Raw genomic sequence first — 26,814 nt, forward strand, 5'->3', positions numbered from 1 at the left:
TGCATCAATAAACAGCTCGTCTTCTTCTTTATCTGAGACCTGACACACTGCATGCACGGGTTTTTTACACTGTCTTCCTTTAGCGGACATTGACTTTTTCCAACGTGTGCTTTGTTTCCGCAGTAGCTGGATTTATGAATATGCTTATCAGACGCTTCATATTTTTGCTGCCTTTTCAATTGTGTAATTCGGTTTTGTTCAGCTCTTTGGAACTGTTGCTTTTATCTGTGCACTGCGCCAGTTCACGTGAGCCACTCGGTGTACATGCATCGAAGTTTCCCAGCTGTGCTGGTGCCATCTCGTGCTATGTCCATGGCTGTATTTAATGTTACCTTAGTCCTGGCACTTAAAACTTTCTCTCGCAGTTTCGCTGAGTTTGTGTCAAACACCACCCTGACCATCTCATCTTCCTCTCCATAAGCACAGTCCTTCACCCGTGGCAGTTTGCTATTGGATTGCCGCTGACGGACGGCCTTATATGGGCAGGCACTAAATTACAAACGCCAGCGGCAGCCTGTCTATGAACTTAATTTAAAGTGTAGGTTTACATCGTGCTTTGTTTCAAGTAGCAGAACTCATGAATATGGTTGTATATGTCACTTTCGCCGCTTCTTATTGTTTCGCTGCCTTCTCAATTATATAATGCATGTTTTCTTCAGCGCTTTTTTGAGGTCTTCCTGGTTTTCTATGTACTGCGTGATTACGTGGGAGGCGTGATGATGTCACACGAAACTCCGCCCCCGGCGTTGAAGCTCATCTCCATTACAGTAAATGGAGAAAACAGCTTCCAGTTATGACCATTAGCGCGTAGAATTTCGATATAAAACCTGCCCAACTTTTGTAAGGAAGCTGTAAGGAATGAACCTGCCAAATTTCAGCCTTCCACCCACACGGGAAGTTGGAGAATTAGTGATGAGTCAGTGAGTGAGTGAGTGAGTGAGTGAGGGCTTTGCCTTTTATTAGTATATATATATATATATATATATATATATATATATATATATATATATATATATATATATATATATATAGATATATAGATATATATAGATATATATATAGATATATAGATATATATATATATAGATATATAGATATAGATATATATAGATATATAGATATATATATAGATATATAGATATATATATATATATATATATAGATATATAGATATATAGATATATATATATATATATATATATATATATATATATATATAATCAATAAATAATAAATGTCTGTCTTTGTTATACGCCACTTGGTGTTAGAATAGTAAACGTTTTGCTAATGTTTGTTATGTGGAATGAAAACTGCAGTGCATTTTATAAGAAACTTGAAAGGGGATTTTTTAAAGCAGTGCCAATGCTTGTCATGTGCCATCTATTGGTCCGAAATAGGCAATGCACTTTCCTACAACATACACTACAACTGATTGGTAAGAGATTTATAAAAACAGTGCCAGCGTTGGAGTCTGTTAGAATGAAAACATGCAATTCATTTTATTACTTGATGCATAACAAAATTTGGGACAGGATTTGTAAAAGTAGTGCTAATGTTTGTGGTGCACAATCTGTTGGAATGTAAAATGGAACGCATGTTATTGCATGTATTAAAAAGAAAATTGGTAATGGATTAATAATGGCAGTGGTAATGCTTGTGGTGTGCCATCTGTTGGACTGAAATATGCAGAAAATTTTATTACCACATAAATAGGAAAAGACTGTCATGAGATTTGTAAAAACAGTGCTAGCATTTGTGATCTGCCTTTTGTTGAAATGGAAAATGCAATGCATTACTACACGCCTTACAAAACACATTCCAACACTGGGGCACTGCAAATGTTAACGCTGATTATGCCAAGGTTTACGTGAACTCAAAGCATGGCTTTGTGGTTAACACACACAAAACACTAAATAAAGATAAATACAACACAAAGCTTTGAAACACAGTAAGATAAAATAAACCAGAATAAAAATACAAACATAGGAAATGCTACAAGAAAACACTGAGATTTGTGATGCAAACAGAAATCATGCTGAGCACCTGGACAGAGAGATTGGTGAGAATGCCAAAGTTACTTTAATGCCTTCCTGGAAAAAAAAAATAGCTTTAAATTGTTTTGTAAAAGAATGAATTGAGGCAGCTGACCTCACTAATTAGAGAGTTTGCTCCAAAGTCTGGCCGCTATAAAGCTGAAGGCTCCATCACCAGAGAGCTCAGCTGTCATCACAAGTGTGTCAGCAGGTCTGCTGTAGGTAAACGCTTACTTTGATTCTCACGTCTGCTCTTATCCCACAAGGTGCAGCGAGACCACGGTTAGCAGATTCAAGATCAGCTCTGCTTTGCATTGCATTAGTGGGGGGCTGACCAGATTTGGAGGGGGATCGACTAAAATAAGTTTGGGGACCCCTGCTCGACCCCATTGTCACTCACATCTGTGGTAGTGTAATGAGCCTGCACTTTGCTGCTAAATCTGTTTGAAGAAACGACAAGCAGTGATGCAACTCTGCCGCCCTGAGCCTCAACCCTGGAGCTCCTAGTAGGTGGAGCTGACATCAATAGAATCTCGCTGCAGACCCCCAGAGTTCCACTAAGGGCAAGAGTGGGGTTGTGGAAGGGCTATCAGAGTAATGCCAACTGTTGAGTACGGCAACTTCATTAATGCGGAGCTCCAGACAGCAGAGATACCAGAATATCCGAATTATCTGGTCGGTCTCATTAGTCTCAAACGTCATATTACGTCTTGTTCAAATCATGTATTTATTTTAAAAGCTATAACTGTCAGTATAGTTACAATCTCCGGCAAAATGGTGCCTTTTGTTTTTTTTCTTTTATACTTATTTGTTCTATTAGCTGCACCACTCGGCTCTCATTTGTATGAAAACCAGCTTTATCTGTTCCAACACGACAAATGTCCGAACTCATAAAAGTGCTCGATTAAGACATCTGCTCTGTTCGTAGTCTCTCCACTCATATTACTATTATTACTGTTATTAAGGTCTGAATGGAGAGGTTTATAATCGGGAGGATCCATGTAGGGTACCGATGGCTGCTGTGAGCACCTTGAACTTTGTGTTATTGGGCTTTTGTTTTTATCTCTTTAGCGTATGCTAAGGTTTCTTTGTGAGCAGGACTGAAATGAACTAATCGATATTGTCGAATTGGGAGGGATTTAGAAAGTGATTGGATTGTAAAGTACCTGTCAAATTTGGCAGCCCTGGGACCAGCGAACGAGCTAATCTCTCGTCTCTGCAGCCTGAAGCCTCCACCCTGGAGCTCCAAGTAGTTAGAGTAGACTTACTCGACAGTCGTCATTATTTGTAATCTGACAAGCCCCTCTCTAATCGTAACCGTAGTGGAGGTCTGCAGCTAGTCTCTATCGGAATTCAAGGGTGTCAGCCTCACCTACTACGAGTTCCGGGATGCAGAGCGGCACGGCATTTGAAAAGCAGCTGAACCACTGCGCGTACGCGATACCTACCGACCGAAGAGTACGGAGCATGCGTGAAATCAAAAGGTAACGATGCGCGAGAACAAAGAGATCTGAAACAGGCTCGATTTAAGGCGTAATTAATTCGACGGGATACGGAGATGGTCAAAACAGTACAACCTTCAATCCGAAAGTGGACACACCAGCTGTTACTGAGCGGCGACCGTGACTCGTGATTAACTAAAAAAAAAAAAAAAACAGGGTAGAGAGAGCGAGTTGCTCTGCCAACAAAACACCGTAAATGTGGACAAAACGAAGTACCCAGTCTTCCCCCACGAGAAGCATCCATCTGTCAAGCCGCACAGCCATAAGTCACGGCAGCACTTCTAGGCCAAACATTTCACATAACCACACAACCCCCTAACTGTAACAATACTAACTCGTGTCCTAAAGTTACCCCCTAATCTTAACCGTGTATACTACACTCTAACTTTAATTTACCGTAATCGTCACCGTTTATAGTGCACTTAACACAATGTACCCCAATCCTAGTCAGACCTGCTCATTCTAATGTTCTAATAACGTTGATGTAATCTTAACAGTGTATGCCACTGATCTTTAGCTGCTACCTTAGACACCTGTGGTGACGTCTACTGACTTCCGTCAATAAACTGTTGTCACTTACGTCTCTCCAGCTCCGCAGTTAGATATAATCGTGCTCATCGCTAGAGATTCCCACCCTTAGGCGACCTCTGTATTCGACTTTCTCACGCCTTCCCAACTTGAGATTTCCCTTCTAACGCTCAGAGAAGTCCCAGCAACACAGGTGTCGAAGCGATACGCCCGGAGAGAGAGGAAAATGACGTACAGTGACGTCATCCACACGCGACACAATACGCGCAGGAGTAGGCGGCCTCATAGACATAGAATTACTAGACGGCGCATGAACAGCAGCATCGTACGTCAACGTCGCCGCCATATCGCGAGTGGCACTGCTGTGGAGCGAACTAATGGATAATGTGCTGCTTGGGACTTTACCAACCGCTGCACGCTCCAAACCAGATGCCGGGGATTACATTTAATAGGTAAGGCTGTACAATTGTTTTGGTTATATTTGGCCATTAGAAAAACCCGTTTTATAATCTTAGCACTCAAGGTCACCTTACAATAAAATTAAACAACATTAGTAAAATTTAAACAAGAGAATGATACATTAAAAAGCAATCATTAGCAAACAAACAAAGATAACTGGCAGTAACAGTGCAAAATTCCAGTTTGAAAAAATAAGTTTTGAGGGCAGTTTTAAAATGTGTTATTGAATCGAGCTTACATATATGAGAGGGAAGAGAATTCCCGAGTTGAGGAGAAACCAGGAGAGACCCTCGAGCTCCCATAGCACAGAGTCTGACGTGTGGTACAGAAAGTCGAGCTGCAGATGAGGGTCTGAGTGAGTGAGAGGAGTGACAGTCTGGAGGAGATCAGTGAGGTGTGGAGAGCTTTGTATGTTCAGAGCAGTATTGTGTATTGTATTCAGTATTGAACAGGGAGCCAGTGAAGTTGAGAGAGAATCGGAGTGATATGTTCAGTGGATTTAGAACAGCAGGTTATCATCCTGGCAGCAGAATTTTGAATAAATTGTAAATGATAGATACGTTTTTGTGGGATGCCAGATAGAATAGCATTACGGTAATCTATATGTGAGGTGACTCGGGCATTAACTGATACTTCAGTACTGTGCTGCGTAAGAAAAGGACGAAGTCTTGAAATGTTTCGGAGATGGAAGAAAGCAGTCCGAGAAATGTTACTTATGTGGGAGGAATTATTTAATAATATTTATTAAGTAAAAAATAATAATTATGAAAAATTATTATTATTATTATTATTATTATTATTATTTAATAATTGCCATTATTAGTGTATAAATAGATATAAATAATTGCATGTAAATGATTTGCCAAAATCTGTTGTATGTAAGCGATACTGTTTGAAACGTTATTGTTTTTTCATCAGAAAACCCGGTTTCCACGTCCACCTGTATTAGTTTAAATGGCACTTTTGCCACTCGCAATATGGTGGAAGCGATGACGTATTGTGTCGACTGGGCAACACAGTGAATGCGGCGTCAACCTATATATGTCTATGGGCAGCCTCGTTTACATTTTCCATCGAGTCGTTGCTAGGACTACGAAAAGGGTTAGTCAATGGAGTGACGGATAATCCTCCACATACCGCGGGACAACGTGAAACAATGAACGACAATTAAGAGCAGGATGCCAAAAAAGGTCCGATTTCTTCGAGTTAAACGAACATTCGTGAGAAGGAAGTTAAGCCTGCTGCTCGTGCACGCACCTCATGGTCCTTCTAAACCCGCTTTTCGGAGATGAAGGCTAAACATTCAAAAACGTTTAATTAAAATTTCATCTTTCGTTTCTCAGTTACAGTTTTCCAGTGTTTCACTGAAGTCAGCCTGTCAAATAATAATAATAATAATATTCTTGCTCTTCATCTGTTCCCACTTCTCAGTGGGGATGATGTGCCCGATCAACCTTCTCCAAATTGCTCGGACCTCCACCTCCTCCACATTCCAGCCCTTTTCCTTCAGATCTTCATTTACTTTCTCCACCCACTCCTTTCTCATGTTCATCTCGCTTTTGCCCACGTCTTCATGGCCACTCTCCTTTACTTTCTAAGATGTCCCTCCCACATTGGTCATCCCTCCGATTGTCTCATTTCTTATTCTGTTCAACTCCTCACATCCTTCTCCACCTTCTCCTTTCTGCCACCTCTAACTCCTCCCTGCTGCGCCCCCTTTACTGTCCAAGTCTCAGCTGCACACATCAATGGTGGTGTCACCCCTGTCTTAAAATCCTTGCCCTTAACCAATGATCACACGATCCTCCTCATCCCTTCTTCCAGTTGTTCCATTTACACTGCACTCTTCATCTAATTCTCCATCCTGGGCTACCCGCCGATCCTAAATCTTGAAACATTTCTACTCTTTTCGAGAGCTCCCCCTGCAGGCTAATATTCAAATCCTGATTGTTATGCTGTTGGAAACTTGTGCCTTTGCAGTAGGCTAAATAGGACTTGTAATATTTAAAATGTTTGTTTTCATTGTAGAATGTAAAACTGTGTGATCAAGAATATATTAAAAACAAAAAGCCAAATTGTCCCCTGGGAACAAATACATTTCTCTCTGACAACATCTTTGAGCTCATAAACCGACATTCCGTAATCAAAATGTTCTGGAACTGAAAATGGCAGGCGGGTAGAAATGACATCATTAGCTCATTAATATTCATGAGGTCGTTCTCCAAGAGTGACTAGATACAATTCTGGGGTGTATGCAAAATAGACAAACAGGAATTCTGGGAAAATAAAAATACCCTTGTTTAAAAGAGTGTTCTTGTTTAATAGAAGGCATATATGTACGTTCAGATAAACTGACCAGTGTGTATATGCTTGGAAGGATATGTGAAATGGAGGATTGGGATTCTAAAATGAATCACGTAATTAACAACCAAACAGACCCTGGGAACATATCATTTGTCACAGTTTTTTTTTTTTTTGACTGATCTTGCATAAGGTAGCCAGCATGACACAATAAATTCAAAGGACTTTACAATAAGCATTAGAGAGAGAGAAAAGACCACTCGGTCAGACTTTGTCACCTAAGCAGACCACCACTCCACTGCCAAGCATCACAAATTGTTTAAAAAAAAGCAAGCCAAAGCCACCTGATATGAAACTGGCAGTATGACCCTGATTTGAGTCGTTCAGGTTGTACGCTTTCATATCTTACCTTTACACCTGGCATCTTCTTCAAATTAGCACTGATATGGGAAGCAGAGGATGTTGGTGCGAGGAATCTCATCAGAATTTGCTGACGTTAAGATTGGTGACCAGCAGGGGTCAGTGCTGGGGCTGCTGCTATTTCTAATATCTATAAATGATTTAGATAGGAATATAAATAACAAACTGGTTAAGTTTGCAGATGATACCAAGATAGGTGGATTAGCAGATCATTTGGAATCCATTATATCATCAAAGAAGGACTTGGACAGCAGACAGGCTTGAGCAGATTTGTGGAAGATGAAATTTAATGTCAGTAAATGTAAAGTATTACACATAAGAAGTAAAAATATTGGGTTTGAATACACAATGGGAGGTCTGAAAATCGAGAGTCCAGCTTATGAGAAGGATTTAGGAGTCAGAGTGGACTCAACACTAGATAGATAGATAGATAGATAGATAGATAGATAGATAGATAGATAGATAGATACTTTATTAATCCCAAGGGGAAATTCACAATTATGTTCAGAAGCCATTAAGAACTCTAACAGACTGTCAGGTTATATAGCGCCTTGATGTGTGGAGTACAAGTCACAGGAGGTTCTGCTCAAGCTTTATAACACACTGGTGAGGCCTCATCTGGAGTACTGGGTGCAGTTTGGGTCTCCAGGCTACAAAAAGGACAGAGCAGCACAAGAAAATGTCCAGAGAAGAGCGACTAGGCTGATTCAGGGCTACAGGGGATGAACAAAGAGGAATGACAGAAGGAGCTGAGCCTTAAGGAGATGAAGAGGAGACCTGATTGGATTGATTAAAATTATTATGGGAATTAGTCCAGTGGATCAAGAGTGTGACTTTAAAATGAGTTCATCAAGAACATGGGGACACTGCTGGAAACACAACATTAGGAAGTTTTTCTTAACACAAAGAATGACAGACACTTGGAATAAGAGACCAAATAGTGTGGTGGACAGTAAGACTTTAGGGACTTTCAAAACTGAACTTGATGTTTTATTGGGAGAAATAAGTGGATAGGACTGGCGAGCTTTGTTAGGCTGAATGGCCTCTTCTCATCCAGATTGTTCTCATGTTCTAAATTAAACATAATTAATGGTTTGAGTGTTGCTTTGCTGAAGATGTCCTGTTGTTTAGTACCATTTAGCAATGGCTGATGATTGTTAATTGAAAACACCCCGCCTCCATTATAGTGAACGTACTGTTAGGGTTAGTGATTAGTTGTTGGCTTCTCTTACATTGTGTAGCCTTTTCAAAGGTGGCCATCAGCAGGACTAACAGTTCCTGGCTCTTTCTCGTGTGTTCTGAAGTGTTGCCCTTTCAGGAAACGCAATCTGAAGACGGATCAACATGCAAGTGAGTTGACACATAATTGAGCTGAGCAGCTCCTGCACCCTGGTGAGGTCTCAGAGTTGAGGTTAGGGTTTGGATTAGGATGTACTTGCTGTGTAATTTGAGTTTATCTGTGTGAAGTGAATGTTGAACAGGTAAACCTGCAGGACGTGTGTGTGAATCGAGGCTCACACTATAGGCCTTTCCAGCATTATTGTGTCCACTAATATAAATAAGAACTTCAGGGGTTAAAGCGGACACTTTTACACCACCAAACACTGATCCTCATTAAACCTCACATATTCTGTCTTGTTCTTCTGCTTCTTCCTATTTATCTTCAGTCCTCTGTCTTCCAAAGTTCTTCTCCATTCTCGTAGCTTCCTCATTTCTAGTGTCACACAACACAATGGCCATCAGGACAAGGTCTACACCAGGGCTCTTTCATCCTACACGTCAACACTTCCATAAGCAGAGCAAAGAGGTCAGAACTTCAAGAAGACCCCTGGTGCAGACCTCATCAAATTGGGATCTTGTCTGTTACCTGGCTTCTAGTCCTCACTACGTCATGCATACCCTGATCAATCCTAACACACTCCACTGGTCCTCCTTTCATGAACCTCCAGACCCCTTGACGTGGCTGTCTATCATACGCTTTGTCCACATCAATGACCACCACACACAAACCTTCCCCGTTTTTCCCAGATGCTTCTCCAGGAGTGGTCACAAGGCAGACTGCAGCAGTTCTTCCTCTCCCTGGAATAAAACCAAACTGCCCCATTCCGTCTCGTCCCCAAGCCTTCTCTCTCTATAACCCTTTCCCACATTTTCATGGTGCGCGACATCCGCTTTATCCCTCTTTAGTTTCCAAAATCCTGAATGTTCTCCTTCTCCTTATTAGTGTGTGCAATCCCAGTGTTCCTGCACTCCTGTGGTGTTCCCTCTTGTTCATATATCTTCTACATATTATTATTATTATTATTATTAATAATAATAAAATAAATTAGTGTTATATTATTATTCAATATATTATTATTAATAATAATCATAATAGAAATAAATTAGTAATATTATTAATAAATTAATAATAAATAAATTATTCTTAATAATAATAATAAATTATTCTTATTATTATTCTTAATAATAATGATAATAATAATAAATAAATTATTCTTAATAATAATAATAATGCATTGTAGTTATACAGCACAGTAATGCTCACATCCCAGTGACTCACAAACTTAAACACAATTATTAAACAAAGGATACTGAATAAAAATACTTTAATATATAAAGCTAAATATATATTGTGCAACCCCTTCTGAAAATTCACTTTCTGTATCCTGAAGCCATTGGGGTCTGAGAGTAAAAGATGAGTGGGAGGTGAGAGTCCAGCAGTTCAGCTCGATGTGCTCAACAATACTGAATATGACGTCTTTTGTAGCAGACCACCCAAGTAAAGTTATTGTATAGGAACACAGTGGTGGCTCTGAGGTTAGGGGTCTACACCAGCAATCAGAAGGCTGCCGGTTCGAATCCCATAAACACCAGAAGTGACTCTGCTACTCCGTTCGGCCCTCAAGCAAACTGCTCTGTCCAGGGTAGGACGTTAAAGTGAATCCAGCACGGCATAGCAGGTCATTCCAACGTACAGGGTGGGTGGCAGGATTGCAGCTCCATCCACTGTAACAAACCTCTCATTGTTCCAGGGTGGTGCTGAGATGTTACCCGCCGCACTCGGGTCCCAATCCCGGTTGGCTCGTCATGCGGTGGGAGTGGCAATGTGCTGTAAGCACTCAACCTCCCTCTCTTCATGACACCCCTCTTCAGGCTCAATTGGGTTGATGGACTTGGCCACTCAAAAAATTCTTCCGACAAAATTCTTCTGTAGACTCCTACATTCCATTTCCTGCTCCATCTGTGATAGTGATAGCCTGTACCAGAAGTAGTCATGAAAATGCCACCCATCGTGATGGATGGATGAGAGAGAAAGACAGATTGACATGACAGGTTCTATATAATGATAGATAGACAGATAGCTAGACAGAATAACAGTGTCACACACGTGCACATGGCAGGCAGCTAAAGGGCTTGAGTGACGACAATTCTGAGTCAGACCAGGATGCGGCAGAGTGCACTGATTCTTTTTCTCGCTTTCCTGCAGACCATCCATGGGAGATCCCACCTGGCCCTGTTGACGTCACTTCCAGGTCCGAGCCTAGGGAGGAAGACCTTGTCAGCTCCAGCCCCTTTGATGTCACGTCTGGGCTTCAGCCTATGGCTGAATACCCTTATGAGCCCGACCCCTCTGACTTCAATTCCTGCCTTCCCCTTTAAAATCCTCCACCTCTTCTCTATTGCAGCAGTTCAGTGCTGTTATACATTTTGCAACTTTGCAGCCAGGACAGCAATATACGGGTGGCTGCCCCAAACCATTTTATGACTCTTATGTCTGATCTTTGTGACAATAGATATATAGAGAAGTAGATATGATAAATAGAAAGAGAGATACAGTAGATATGAAAGGCACAATATGATTGACAGTGAAAGATATGAAAGGCACTATATAACAGAGAGATGGATTTGAAATGTGCTATATGATAGATATGTGTAAGGAATTATATAATAGATAAAGAGACAGATAGATGTGTGTAAGGCACTATATAATAGATAGATAGATAGATAGATAGATAGATACTATATAATGATTGGATATGAAAGGCACTATATACTAGAGATATGGATTTGAAATGTGCTATACAATAAATATGTGTAAGGCACTATATAATAGATAGACAGATGTGTGTAAGGCACTATATGATAGATAGATAGATAGTATCTATCTATCTATATAATAGATGGATATGAAAGGCACTATATAACAGAGAGATATGAAAGGCACTATATAACAGAGAGATATGAAAGGCACTATATAACAGATGGATTTGAAATGTGCTATATGATAGATATGTGTAAGGCACTATATAACAGAGAGATGGATCTGAAATGTGCTATATGATAGACATGTGTAAGGCATTATATAATAGATAAAGAGACAGATGTGTGTAAGGCACTATATAATAGATAGATAGATACTATATAATAGATGGATATGAAAGGCACTATATAACAGATAGACAGATAGACATGTGTTAGGCACTATATAATAAAAGATGCATATGACAGACACTATATAACAGAGTGACAGAAATGAAAGGCATTATATGATAAACATTTAGAAATCTATCATTATTAATCAAATAGCCATACATTAAAATGATATACAATACTTAACACATAAAACAAATTTATTCACAAACTGTTTTCTCAAATGAGAACCACTTCCATGTAAATTCTATTCTTTACATTAATTTCAAGTTACCTCCGAGACCCTTTTGCCTCAAAGCCCCTTACTTCGTATCAAACAAGCACATGAAAGTCCCAAGTCTTAACTTTGACAGGGTTATTATGATGCAGCCACACTTTTTTTTTTAGGGCAAAAATGTAATATCATTCAAGAAACCAAATAAACAATTGTATTCAGGGCCTTGTGCAACTCTCTTTAAAAAAAAATTAAAATTAAAAATAGCAGCGACTCATTCATTACGTTTGAGTTCTCCTTTGTACCCGTTAACATCGCCTCTCTAACACACACACACACATTTTCCAAGACTTCTGAAGCACTCGTCAGTCCACAGCAGGTTTACTCCATCATTATTATCCTGGAGCGCCCGTCACTCGGCCCTTTTCCATCTTGTTTATTATTTTTCCCCACCTTATAAGCAGTTACTTACCTGAACTTGTTGCTGATTTTTCTCGTTATATTTAGTTCCACATATGAACATGACACTGTTAAATTTGCCATTTAAATGACGACATACATTACTGTTCAAAAGGTTTAGAAGTCCTCCGTTTTTCCAGTTTCTCCTCAAATGTAAAACAGCTGAAATGCAACAAATGACCTAAAATGGTGAAAAGGCAAGCAGTAAACTGTCGGAGATTTAAACTTAAAGTTTGGGCTAGAAAAAAACAGAAAGTATGAACTATCAGAGTATTACAAATGTACCTTTGTAATAAGAATGTAAGTTTAATATCACTGTGCTCTGTACAAGAAATAATTTTGTAAATCCATTCACATGGACAGGCCAGGCCAGGCCGGGCCTAAAGGGGCTCTCAGCGTGTCGAAGTGCTTAGCCAAGCACAGGACAAGATGGACGGAGACAGTTTGAGGAATGTGTAGTCAGCCTAAAGACAAGTGTATGCCTTTTTGTCCTCTGTTGGAAATGAACACGGGATCTTCTTTCCTTGTTTGGAAATGGACTATTTGCCGACATGGGGGGCCTGCACGTGGAGGAACCAGTATAAAAGGCTTGGACAGCAGCCACACACTTCGAAGCCGATGGAGGGATGGAAGATTACGTCATCCGATCCTGAAAATCCTTTCAGCGCAGCGACGAAAATGACAAACTACACACAAAGTGTTGTCATGGCTTCCTCCGTCTGTAATGCCGCGTAAATTGTTATGTTCTCTTATGTGATTTTTACCGCCATTTCACTATTGGAGGGATATCATCCTTTTTTTTTTTTAAACATTAAATCAATCTAGTTTTCGGTTACTTAAAACACCGCAATTGTAAAAGAACTTATTCCAACTAGGGAGCTATATCTCTCCTAAAACGTAACAGCCTTCTTCTGGGAAGAGCTACCAGGTTCCAACCTCCAGATGTTGTGCAGCAGCTAAAGTAAGCGACACCACACAATTTGCCCAGGTGTCCCAACTTGTGTCGATTACTTCAAACTCCTCTGCCTGTCTGTCTTAAAACAGAGCTGGAACAGACTGTGCTACTACACCTTCTGAAGTCCTCTATTTGGACAATATTACAGTTTAGAATGGCAAAAAATGGCAATTAAAAAATTAAAGGAGACAGAGGATTAATACCCTGAGAAGTGCAGGCCTTTCATTTAGAAAAATTGCAAAATAATAATAATAATCCACGTGTCAGTGAGTCCAGTGGTGTCCTGCACAATCCAAAGGCAACTGGAAACTTGATGACATTCTGGGAGACACAAAGTCACCACCTATCAGAAGACAAGTTTCTGAGGGTCAGCAGCTTGCGTGACAGGCGGGCACCGCACGGCACAGCTTAACCGTGGGCATCAGTTTTTACTGTGAAGAGGAAACTTTTTCCAGTCTGCAGTGGTCCACAGCCAGTATTCCAAGGCCCATTCCTAAAAGGACTCAATCCATTAAGCTACATTGAGCCTTAAGATGGCTTGTGTGCAAGAAGTATTTACCACATTCAGAAGAGGAATATGGCCTCTATCCAGAGTGAATTCGGGAATGAATCTGAAGATGGCTTATTTGTGAGAATCGCTTCCCACATTCAGAACAACAGTGAGGCCTCTCCCCAGTGTGAACGCTTGTGTGTCTTTTAAGATTACTTACTTGTGAGAATTGTTTGCCACATTCAGAACAACAAAATGGCTTCTCTCCCGTGTGAATTTTTTTGTGATTCTGAAGATGACTCATTTGTGAAAATCGTTTGCCACATTCTAAACAGCTGTATGGCTTCTCACCAGTGTGTACCCGTTGATGTTTCTGGAGATCAGTAAGTTGAGAAAACCGTTTGCCACATTCAGAGCAGCAATGAGGCTTTTCTCCAGTGTGTATGCTCATATGTCTCTTAAGGTGGCTAAGGTGAGAGAATCGTTTGCCACATTCAGAACAGCAGTATGGTTTCTCTCCAGTGTGGATTCTAATGTGACTCTGAAGGTGGCTTATTAGGGAAAACCGCTTGCCACATTCAGAGCAGCAATGAGGCCTATCTCCGGCATGGACATGTGCATGTATTTTAACATGGCTTATTTGAGAGAATCGTTTGCCACATTCAAGACAGGAATATGGTTTTTCTCCAGTGTGAATACGTCGGTGTGTTTGAAGAGCATTCAGACACGAGAAACATTTAGTACATTCAGAACAGCAATATGGCTTCTCGCCAGTGTGAATTCTCATGTGCGTCTTAAAATAACTTAGCCTTGAGAATCGTTTACCACACTCAGCGCAGCAGAATGGTTTTTCTTCAGTATGAACTTTTGAATGTCTTTGAAGATCACTGAAAAATGAAAATCGTTTGCCACACTCTGGGCAACAATGTGGTTTCTCGCCGGTGTGAATTCTCTTATGCGAATTAAGGTATCTAATTTGTGAAAATCTTTTTCCACACTCAGAACAGCAATACGGCTTCTCGCCAGTATGAACACTTGCATGTGCCTTAAGATTGTTAATGCGGGAAAAGGTTTTGCCACATTCTGAACAGCAATGTGGCTTTTCCCCAGTGTGAATTCGCTTGTGTTTCTGAAGATAGGAAAACTGGGCAAATTGTTTGCCACATTCATCACACGAATATGGCTTCTCCGCAGAGTGGGTTATTTTGTGTGTCTTAAGATTGCTTGTGTGTGAGAAGCGTTTGCCACATTCAGAACAGGAATACGGCTTTTCTCCAGAGTGAATTCGTTTGTGACTATGGAGATGGCTTACTTGTGAAAATCGTTTGCCACATTCTAAACAGGAATGAGGCTTCTCACCAATGTGAATTTTAACGTGTCCTTCAAGATCAACCTCGTCCGAGAATTGTTGGTTGCATTCAGGACAGCAATGTGGCTTCTGTTCTTCTTGTACACTCAGGATATCTTCAATATTACAGTGAGGTTTCTCTCCATTTTCCTGGGAGATAACTAAAAGCACTGGAGCAGGCATTTCCATCTGCTGGTGAGTGTTGATGATGTCTGCTCTCGATTGTGTAACGTCTGTTGGGAAGACATTTTGCAAAGATGCTGGCACCTTAACATTTGACCCAAATTTCAATTCCTTTGTATTCTTATCATGTAGCTCCTTTCCGGGTCTGTGCTGTGGAAAATTCTGAGCAAATGATGTTGGGGATAAGTAGCCATGACCTTGAAAATCTGTATAAAATAAAAAAGAAAAAAAGAAAAAGAGAAACAAAATGATTAATTAACCTATTGGCAGTGACTGGAGGCATATCAGTACAGCACAGCATGTTCAGAAGGGGGCAAACACTTTTGGTCAGTTCTTCAGAAACACAAACAAATCTACATGGAGTAAGTTATACAGTGGACTCTCGGGTCACAAACGTCTCAAAACACGTAAAAATAGGGTTACGACCAAAAAGTTTGCCAAACTTCTGCATCTGTTCACGACCACACACTTGGGGAACGAACAAGCCAGTTTCCCTTCCGGTTCATACGCGCCAGTGATTTCTGCACGTGTTCAGTCTCTCCCTGTGCAGCGAGAGAGAGAAAGAGCGTGAGAGAGGGAGAGAGCACAAGAGACAGACAGGGACAGCGAGAGAAAGGGATAGATAGAGACAGAAAGGGAGAGAGAGAGGGAGAGAGAGAGGGAGAGAGAGAGAGAAAAAGAACATATATATATATATATATTTTTACAGTAATCCCTCCTCAATCGCGGGGGTTGTGTTCCAGACCCCCCCGCGATAGATGAAAATCCGTGAAGTAGAAATCATATGTTTATTTGGTTATTTTTATATATTTTAAGTCCTTATAAACTCTCCCACACTGTTTATAAATATTATCCTTACAGTTATACAGTAAACCCTTGTTTATAGCAGTTAATCTGCTCCAGACAGATAAATGAATTTCCACGAAGTAGGATTCTTTATTTATAAATATTTTCACAGTTAGAGCATAGAAAACCTGTTTACGACTTTCTTAATACGTTTTTTTAACATTATTAGAGCCCTCTAGACATGAAATAACACATTATAGTGTGGTCCTCGGCCGGGGCTGGAGCCCGGCCGGGACTCCTTGGAGGACCAGAGGAGGGCGTCTGTCCTGGTTATGCAGGGGGCCTTGGGTAGGGGGCTTTGAAGCCCAGCCCTGTAGGGACCCGTGGCCACCGCCAGGCGGCGCCCCAGTGCCTAATTGTCCCTGGAGCCCAGCACTTCCGCCACACCAGGCCGGATGTCCCACCCGCTGACAGGCACGGGGTTGGCTGGTGTGTCTGGTGTGCCCGCCGAGGGTTGGATGGAGGCGGGACCTAGGAACGCCAATCTCGTGCCGAGACGAGACCCGATTGGGCCAGAGGGGGTGGCCCACAGGAGGCAGGCGTCAAGTGCAGCTGATGGACAGGTAACCTCACTGACGTCTGTCTCTTTGTTTCCACCAGCGGCTCGGCGTGAGTCGGGGGAATCCCCTCGGCCCGCTGAGTCCCCGTTTGCAGAATTGCTAAGTGTTCTCGCCGCTCAGTGTGAGCAGCTGATGGGGAAGGCGGTCGCGTCGGGAGAGACACCGCGTGAGACGGAGGATCGGCGCGGCGCTGGAACCGGAGGCCGGCAGAACACAACGGGAGTGGTGAGTGTTGCCGTTCCCGTAAAGCAAGTGGGGGTTTGCGAACATGGCGTGACCGTTACGGACGACCGGCTCCAAGTGGGCAACTTCCCAACAGCGGACGCGGCGGTGCAGACGGCTAGCGAGGCTGGGAGATCGAACACGCAGGAGCTGGTAGGATCGGGGCTGCTGAGTGCCCTGGGTCCTAGCACCCTGCGCTTCAAGACCGCAGCTGTCTCCTGCCGCTCTGCCTGGACGCAGACGGGGCTGGATTTGAGCTTTCGCTGTGCTCAGACCAAGACCGTCGGGGCGTCCAAGAGAAGAAGGAGGAACCGAAGGGTGAGTGCCGGTTCCTCCGATAGGAGAGGACGCAGCGCTGGGTGCGCGTCCGGAGAAGGGCCATCCTCTGTGCGGGCAGAGGAAATCCCCTGGGCAGCTGGGCGAGCTGCCTGTGAGAGCGGTGCCGCGGACGACGAGCGGACGGGCGTGGAACCTGCGGTGGAGGACTTTAGCAGGCAAGTTAGGGGCTGTTGGAGGGGGACAGGAGCACGGTCGATACGGAGACCGACGGGGCGCTCGGGGTGAGTGTCCTGGCAGTGCTTCTGGCCCTCTGTTTCTTTTTCCCACAGGCCCGAAGCCCCGACGAGCGCTGAGGCTGACGTCGTCAGGGACCTGCCCTCCTGAAACGGGCGCTCTGGAGAGCTCCACGCGGGAGGCCTATAGTGACCCCACTGCGGGGAACAGCGGGGGCGAGAGTGGCGCAGACCAGAGGGGCACGTTTGTGCTGGAGGGGGTGCCGAAGACGGATGTCCCAGGGTGCCGTGTTGGACCCTGGGGACATAGTAGGACCCTCACCGGATACGTGCTGCCCCTTCGGGTTGTGCCGTTCGGACCCACGTGTCCTCGCTAGCGGTGGGGCACTGTGGTCCCCGGCCGGACGCCCAGGAGGACGTGAGGAGGGCTTGTGCCTCCTCCAGACCGCGAGGGGGTGTCTGTCCTGGTTCTGTTGGGGGCCATGGGTCGAGGGCATGGAAGCCCTACCCTGTAGGGGCCCGTGGTCACCGCCAGGCGGCGCCCCGATGCCGGTTTATCCCGTGTGGTCCTCGGCCGGGGCTGGAGCCCGGCCGGGACTCCCAGGAGGACCAGAGGAGGGTGTGTGTCTCCTCCAGACCGAGTGGGGGCGTCTGTCCTGGTTATGCAGGGGGCCTCGGGTAGGGGGATTTGAAGCCCAGCCCTGTAGGGACCCATGGCCACCGCCAGGCGGCGCCCCAGTGCCTAATTGTTCCTGGAGCCCAGCACTTCCGCCACACCAGGAAGTGCTGGGGGGAAGACTTTGTGTGGCGCCCGGAGAGCTGCCAGGAGGACAGCCGACACTTCCGCCACGCTGGGGCTTGGCTAAGGAGGGGATACTGGGAACACCTGGGGCTCATCCGGGAGCGTTACATAAGGGGCCGCCTCCCTCCAGTCAACGGTGGAAGTCGGGAGGCAGAAGGACGGAGCTTGAGAGAGGACAGGAGGCGGCCAGGAAGCAAGGCACAGAAACTGTGGGCCCTGGACTTTGGGGGATTCAGTGCCAGCAGCACTGGGGTTTGTGAGTGCACGTGATTTGGACTACTTTGTAAATAGTGTAAATAAAGAGTGTGTGGGTGCAAAAATGTTGTCCGTCTGTCTGTGCCGGGGCCAGCGTTCACAATAGTCAAAAGTTTAAACTGTGCTCCATGACAAGACAGAGATGGCAGTTCTTTCCCACTATTAAAAGAATGCAAACATATCTTCCTCTTCAAAGGAGCGCCGTCAGGAGCAGAGAATGTCAGATAGTGAGAGTAAAGTAAACAAGCAAAAAATCAATAGGGCTGTTGTGCTTTTAAGTAAACGAAGCACTGCGATAAAGCCGCCTCAATGAAGGGGTCAATGTGAAGTTAGTCTTTTCAGCATTTTTTAGAGGAGCGTCCGTATCTTCTAAGCAAACAGCCCCTCTGCTCACACCCCCTCTGTCAGGCACAGAGAAAAGCAAACAATCAAAAATCAATACGGGCTGTTAGATCTTTGAAATGTGCGAAGAACCGTGCGGGAAGCATTTCATATATCATTGAGGAGTTTTATTTAATATGTAATACGTGCTCTGATTGGGTAGCTTCTCAGCCATCCGCCAATAGCATCCCTTGTATAAAATCAACTGGGCAAACAAACTGAGGAAGCGTGTAGCATAAATTAAAACCAGCGAAAAATCCGTGATATATGTTTAGATGTGCTTACATTTAAAATCCGCGATAGAGTGAAGCCATGAAAGATCACTGTGTGTGTGTGTGTGTATATATATATATATATATGTATATATATATATATATATAATGTATATATATATATATATAATGTGTGTGTGTATAAGGAGGATTTTGATTGGGTGGGGTTGGCTGAATGGGTGGCTACTGTCTGGAAAAACAACAAAAAAATTTTCCAAAAATCTATCAAAAACCCCCACAAGAGGGAGGATAACCCATCCACCCCAGGCATGAGAAAAAAAGAGAAAAATGCTAATCAGAGGAAAAAATGAATCACATAAGAAGGGAGAGTCCTTCAGAAAGTGATCCAGTACACAATCCATAGGCAGAGTCCAATGAAATAAAGAGGGAATTTACTAAATGATAGTAAATCCAAGTAGGGTGGCCATTTTTGAAATTCCAAAAAAGGAGGACACAGAATGCAGGGGTCACAGTCATAGGTTAGATAAAATGCCAACTGTCCATCATGTCTGTCTGTGTATTTTTTGGTTGCTATATGCCAGTTGGTATGGGAGTCATATTGGAATGTATTTTATGCATGCAGTACAAAAGTACATTGTGTTAGTCATTCCAACAGTTGGCACATTACAAGCATTTTTAGTAGTAAAAGGCATTACGACAAATGTTTGAGATGTGCCCTCTGTTGGAATGACAAATGCAATGCATTGTATTACTGAAAATGTTTCTGATGTGCCGTCTGGTCACCAAGAACTTTGTTAAATGGAGCGACTCAAACCACCTACACCTGAACACCAGCAAAACCAAGGAGTTGGTGGTGGATTTTAGCAGACTCAGGACCCTCATGGACCCCGTGATCATCAGAGGTGACTGTGCAGACCTATAAATACCTGGGAGTGCAGCTGGATGATAAACTGGACTCGACTGCCAATACTGATGCTCTGTGCAAGGCTGGCGTCCTTCAACACCTGAAATAAGATGCTGCAGATGTTCTATCAGACAGTTGTGGCGAGCGCCCTCTTCTACGCGGTGGTGTGCTGGGGAGGCAGCATAAAGAAGAAGGACAATTCACGCCTGGACAAACTGGTGAGGAAGGCAGGCTCTATTGTAGGCAGAGAGCTGGACAGTTTGACATCCGTGGCAGAGCGACGGGCGCTAAACAGACTCCTGTCAATCATGGAGAATCCACTGCATCCACTGAACAGGATCATCTCCAGACAGAGGAGCAGCTTCAGAGACAGACTGCTGTCACCGTCCTGCTCCACTGACAGACTGAGGAGACCCCACACTATGAGACTCTTCAATTCCAACCCTAAACATTAACATTATACAAAGTTATTGTCTGTTATACCTAAATTGTTATCACTCTTTAATTTAATATTGTTCTTTATCAGTATGCTGCTGCTGGAGTGTGTGAATATCCCTTTGGGATTAATAAAGTATCTATCTACCTATCTCTTTCTCATATAGTGCCTTTCATATCTATCTATCTATTATATAGTGCCTTTCATATCTATCTATCTATCTATTATATAGTGCCTTTCATATATCTATCTGTCATATAGTGCCATTCATAGCTATATATTTATCTATCTATCATATAGCACCTTACATATCTATCTATATGCTATATGACAGATAGATATGAAAGGCGCTATATGATAGATAGATAGATAGATAGATAGATAGATAGATAGATAGATAGATAGATAGATAGATAGATAGATAGATAGATAGATAGATAGATAGATAGATAGATAGATAGATATGAAAGGTTCTATATGATAGATAGATAGATAGATAGATAGATAGATAGATAGATAGATAGATAGATAGATAGATATGAAAGGCACTATATGATAGATAGATAGATAGATAGATAGATAGATAGATAGATAGATAGATAGATAGATAGATAGATATGAAAGGCGTTATCTTTCTGTTTGTTAGAATTAAAGAGACTTAACAACCATAGACACACACAGATGCTTAACAATGCATTAAGGTGGACTGTTCAGATGTTTCTACACCTTAACTGGAGTCCACCTGTGGTCAGCTCCATGACTAGACTGGGAAAAGAGCATTGCCGTCTATGGAAGGTCCACCAGGTGAGCGACAACTAAGTCAAGATGACCAAGGAAATGCCTGCAAGGCTAAGAGACGAGAGGCACAAATCTAGAAGGCTGCAGCACTGTAGGTTCCCAAGAGCACAGTGGCCTCCATCATACTACTTTAGAAGTACGACTCTTACTAGAGCTGGACAATCAGGGGAGAAGGGCCTTCATATGACAGCTGACTAGGAGCTAAAATGGTCACTCGGACTGAGCTCCAGAGAACCTGTGTGGAAATGGGAAAAACTTGCAGAAGGTTAACCATCAGCACAACACTCCAGCAATCAGAATTGCCAGGCAGACACTTCTCGTCAGTCAAGGACCCATGGAAACCCACTTTGAATTTGCCAAAGGCACCTAAAGGACTCCCTAAAGGACTATTTTAATTCTTACTTTGTCTCTTTTCTCTTTCTTCAAGCACTTTGAGCGACATTATTTGTATGAAAATGCTCTAGAAATAAATGATGTTGTTGTCCCAGACTGTGAGAAATGATTCTCTGGCCTGGTCAAACTGAGACTAGCGTCACATCTCAGAGAAAATCAGCCAACCGCTCGTCACCTGTGCAACGGCACTCCAATGGTGAAGCTCGGTGACGGCAGCATCAGTGACTGGGAGAATCGTCAGGGCTGAATGGAGCAAAGTTCAGAGATCTCCTTCACGAAGACCTGCTCAGAGCACTCCGGACCTCAAGCTGCACTGAAGACAACACAGGAGTGGCTGAAGGTCATCTCTGAGAAAGTCCTCGAGCGGCCAGGCCAGGCCCCAGACTTGAACATAATCAAATCTCTCTGCAGAGAGCGGACAGTCGCCGTCCAGCGGCCATTTACATCCAACCTGACAGAGCGCCAGAGGATCTGCAGAGAAGGATGGCAGGACATCTGGGGTTGTGGAGCTTGTGGCCTCAAACCATGAAGACCCCCAGGCTGGAATCGACTAATTACAGAGCGAAGAGTCAGAATGCTTACATCAAAGTCAGAGTTCACGTTATAATGAATTAATTTGCAGAATTTTCCACATTCCTGCTTTCGCTTTGTCATTTTGGGGTATTGAGTGTCACTGGAGGAGGACAAAATAAACTGAAATGATTTTAACACAAAGGCTGAAACAAAACAAAATGTGAGCAAAGTGAATGGGACTGAGGACTTTCTGAATCCACCATGAAGAAATCAGAATGTGACATCACATGAGAAGGTCATCATTGAGGAAATTAGCTCCAGGCTCCCCCGTGGATGCCCATTGTCCACTCTCATCTCCAACCCTTGGATGACGTGACCCTCAAGCTCAAACGGTACAACCTTAAACTGGTCTGCCTGCTGTTGGGGACAGTGTGGTCTGCCATCAGTGTGGCACAGGTCACTCTTCAGGTCACTACACTGGCTTCCTGGAGCCTCGCCTACACAATAGTCAATGGGTCTGCACCGACATATATGGAGACACTCGGGGTGTCCTCTGCTCCTTCTCCACAAATCATGTCTGCTCTTGAATGGCATTTGGTGACGCCACCTCTGCGTGGTATCAAATCTCAGTCAGGACACTTCATGTGTACCCCTAGCTGGTACGACGAGCTGCCCGTCTCCATTCGTAACGCGGACTCCCTCAGTGTGTGTAGAGGAGCTTTTCACAATCCTCTTGTTGAGTGAATTTCAGTCTAAAGGATATTTATTAGCTGTTAGGATTTTGGAACCCAGGAATGGCCACTCGCTTGTGTTTTGTTTTGAACTCTTCACTTGTGATGATCAATTGTCACCTAGTCCTGTCACACTTGGTCTCAAACAGCCCCTTAGACCAGTAATTACTCGAGTATATTGACCTTCTTTGGACGTGGCTTTGGACAAAAGTGTCTGTTAAACAAATAAATGTAAATAAAAATAACCGGAGCGTCCAAAAATCAGAATCAAAGTCATGGGGATGTTGGAAATCATCATCATCAACACCCCTTAAATTATCACCATGTGATGTTCTGTGTCTATAAAAAGTATTCACCCCCTTTTACATTTGCTTGTTCTAAAATGATAAATCTTAATGGATTTAAATTCTCATTTTTTTTTGTCATTGATAAACAGGAAAAGACTCCTTCATGTCAAACTATAAGCAGATCAGTGATGTAAATGAAAAAGTTCAATAAACTGAAACTCACTCAATCTTCAACAGAAGTAAAACACACACACGGTCTTATCGAGCTGTCAAAACCAAAACCCAACATCATGCATCAAAGCCTTATATTGAAAAACTCAAATAAGAAGAGAAAATCCAGGGGAAAAAAAAAGAAATAATAAAACACCAACATATGCGTACGGCACAATGGGAAATTATTTTGACGTGAGGGCGTCACAATTTCACATGAGCTATCAATGATCTCATTATTACTCTAAACGAAGTAAGATGAGGCTCAGTCGTCACAGAAGCGTAAAGTCAAACCTTCTGAAACTGAAATGCACTTCACGGAGTGTAGAGGTTAGGAAGAAAGCACGTAGTAAAACGATTGGGGTGGGGGGCACACAGCCAGATGGACACTTGCCCACCACTAAAGACAACTGGCCGGGGTGTGCGTGGTCACTGGGGACAGTGAGGCAGATCGGGTCACCACTGACCTCCATGGAGATGTGCAGGCGGTGGACGAGGCAGGTGAGCGAGTGTGGAATGGCATGGAGTGAATGTGTGGAGGTGGATGGCAGACAGCATGAGCCAAGTGACAGCAGCACCACCTTCACCTTCACCTTCACCCCGGTGTGTCTGCCGCTGATAATCAAGTATCTTATCCAGCCTGCAGCACATCAGCTTTGTTAATTGGTGAAATACTGCACTGCTCTGTGTGGGTGACAAATGACATGCTGGACGTTGCTGTGGTTGGCTGTCATTCACCAGATCATCAGGTCTCTATTTGAATTCAATCAAACGTTTATCCTGCTCTTATATATAAAACACCACGACAGCCACCTTCAAAATCTGCAAACATCCTCAGCTTCACTTCCTTTTAAATGTCATCACGTTACTTACTTATTCCAACACTCCTAAATGGCTGCTGCTCTTCTTCTCTCCTGTTTCCTTCAGTCATTTTCTCCTCAAACTCAGAGAGCTCAGATTTCACTTCCACGGGGTCTGCCTTATTAGTGAACTGGGGCCCTGAACTGGAATAAGACTCCAGTTTGAAAATCTTCTCAGCTTTGAACGTTTGCAGTTCAGGACTCGCTGAGAACTCGTTTGAATCCTCCACTTTAACCTGGACAATCTCCCCCTTGGACTCCTCCTCTTTAACACCAGAAATTCTTACTTCACACTCTTCCAGCTTCACGCACAAATCCTGGGGTGGACCCCACTCACAGTCCTCTTCTTTAATGCTGGCCACTCTTTGATCCATGCTGTCCTCTTTGGCAGAGGCCATGTTCTGTGGGAAACGCTTCTCTCTAAACCACCAAGTGTCTTCTCTTTTAAAGATTCCCTCCTTACATGGAGGCTGGTAAACACTTCACTGCATCACCACGTGAACTGGGAAAGAGGCTCCTTTCTACCTGTCAAAATAAAAAATAAACATTTAATTACTTCATAATGTCATCAAAAATAACTTGAGCGCATTTCAGGGAGAATGTCTGATTTTTTTTAAGCAACCTCACAAAACTGTGAACTGCTTATGAGACACCATATGTTGGAATGATAAATGCAATGAATATTGCTCTGTAATAGGCCACTTGGTATGAAATTCATGAAAGCTTTGTTAATGTTCATAATGTGCCAACTGTTGGAATTACAAATGCAATATGTATGTCTCTGCTATATGTAATTTGATATGGGATTTATAAAACTGTTCATTGTTGTGACTTGCAATCTGGTGCAATGGTAAATGCAGTTCATGGAATGACAATTGTGTGATGCACCATCCGTTGGAAAGACAGACATAGCAACCACATAAACAGAGCTTCCTCAAGGTCTTTGGAAAGAGACTGCAAAGTCAAGGGTTTAGCATCCCATCACCCTTAATATATTTAACCGATGTGCAGGGACAGAAGAAGTAGGACAGATTTGAGATCTTCAGTTTTACGAGCAATATGTAGGTATTAGTATGTGTCAATGTGGGACTGTGTGAGAAAACATACAGTGTGTGTGTGTGTGTGTATTATATGTATATATATATATATATATATATATATATATATATATATATATATATATACTGCTCAAAAGAATTAAAGGAACACTTTTAATCAGAGTATAGCATAAAGTCAATGAAACTTATGGGATATTAATCTGGTCAGTTAAGTAGCAGAGGGGTTGTTAATCAGTTTCAGCTGCTGTGGTGTTAATGAAATTAACAACAGATGCACTAGAGGGGCAACAATGAGATGACCCCCAAAACAGGAATGGTTTAACAGGTGGAGGCCACTGACATTTTTCCCTCCTCATCTTTTCTGACTGTTTCTTCACTAGTTTTGCATTTGGCTACAGTCAGTGTCACTACTGGTAGCATGAGGCGATACCTGGACCCTACAGAGGTTGCACAGGTAGTCCAACTTCTCCAGGATGGCACATCAATACGTGTCATTGCCAGAAGGTTTGCTGTGTCTCCCTGCACAGTCTCAAGGGCATGGAGGAGATTCTAGGAGACAAGCAGTTACTCTAGGAGAGCTGGAGAGGGCCATAGAAGGTCCATAACCCATCAGCAGGACCAGTATCTGCTCCTTTGGGCAAGGAGGAACAGGATGAGCACTGCCAGAGCCCTACAAAATGACCTCCAGCAGGCCACTGGTGTGAATGTCTCTGACCAAACAACCAGAAAGACTTCATGAGGGTGACCCAAGGGCCCCATGTCCTCTAATGGGCCCTGAGCTCACTGCCCAGCAGCATGCAGCTCGATTGGCATTCGCCATAGAATACCAGAATTGGCAGATGCACCACTGGTGCCCTGTGCTTTTACAGATGAGAGCAGGTTCACCCTGAGCACGTGACAGAAGTGAAAGGGTCTGGAGAAGCCATGGAGAACATTATGCTGCCTGTAACATCATTCAGCATGAGCAGTTTGGTGGTGGGTTAATGATTGTCTGGGGAGGCATATCCATGGAGGGTCACACAGACCGCTACAGGCTTGACAAAGGCACCTTGGCTGCCATTAGGTATCAGGATGAAATCCTTGGACCCATTGTCAGACCCTATGCTGGTACAGTGGCTCCTGGTGCACGACAATTCCTGGCCTCATGTGGTGAGAGTATGCAGGCAGTTCCTGGAGGATGAAGGAATTGATACCATTGACTGGCCACCACACTTTCCTGACCTAAATCCAATAGAACACCTCTGGGACATTATGTTTTGGTCCATCCAATGCCACCAGGTTGCACCTCAGACTGTCCAGGAGCTCAGTGATGCCCTGGTCCAGATCTGGGAGGAGATCCCCACAACACCATCTGTCATCTCATTAGAAGCATGCACCGATGTTGTCAGGCATGTATACAAGAACACAGGGGCCATACAAAGTGCTGCGTACAATTTGAGTTGCTGCAATTCAATTTGGGCAAAATGGACTAGCCTGCCACATCATTTTTT

The 26,814-nt window shown here is 43.2% G+C and overlaps 1 protein-coding gene across 1 annotated transcript in view; it reads right to left on the minus strand.

Moving 5' to 3' along the window:
• The window catches only part of LOC120528928 (zinc finger protein 850-like), a 52,444-nt gene that overhangs the window by 22,391 nt on the left and 3,239 nt on the right, over positions 1–26,814 (minus strand). Inside the window, 2 exon segments of the mRNA XM_039753005.1 lie at positions 13,862–15,529; positions 24,280–24,791. Of these exon segments, the coding sequence (XP_039608939.1) occupies positions 13,862–15,529; positions 24,280–24,664 (2,053 nt within the window). The 5' untranslated portion in view covers positions 24,665–24,791.

Source organism: Polypterus senegalus, chromosome 4, assembly GCF_016835505.1.
Source record: "Polypterus senegalus isolate Bchr_013 chromosome 4, ASM1683550v1, whole genome shotgun sequence".
Classification (NCBI taxonomy): Eukaryota; Metazoa; Chordata; class Cladistia; order Polypteriformes; family Polypteridae; genus Polypterus; species Polypterus senegalus.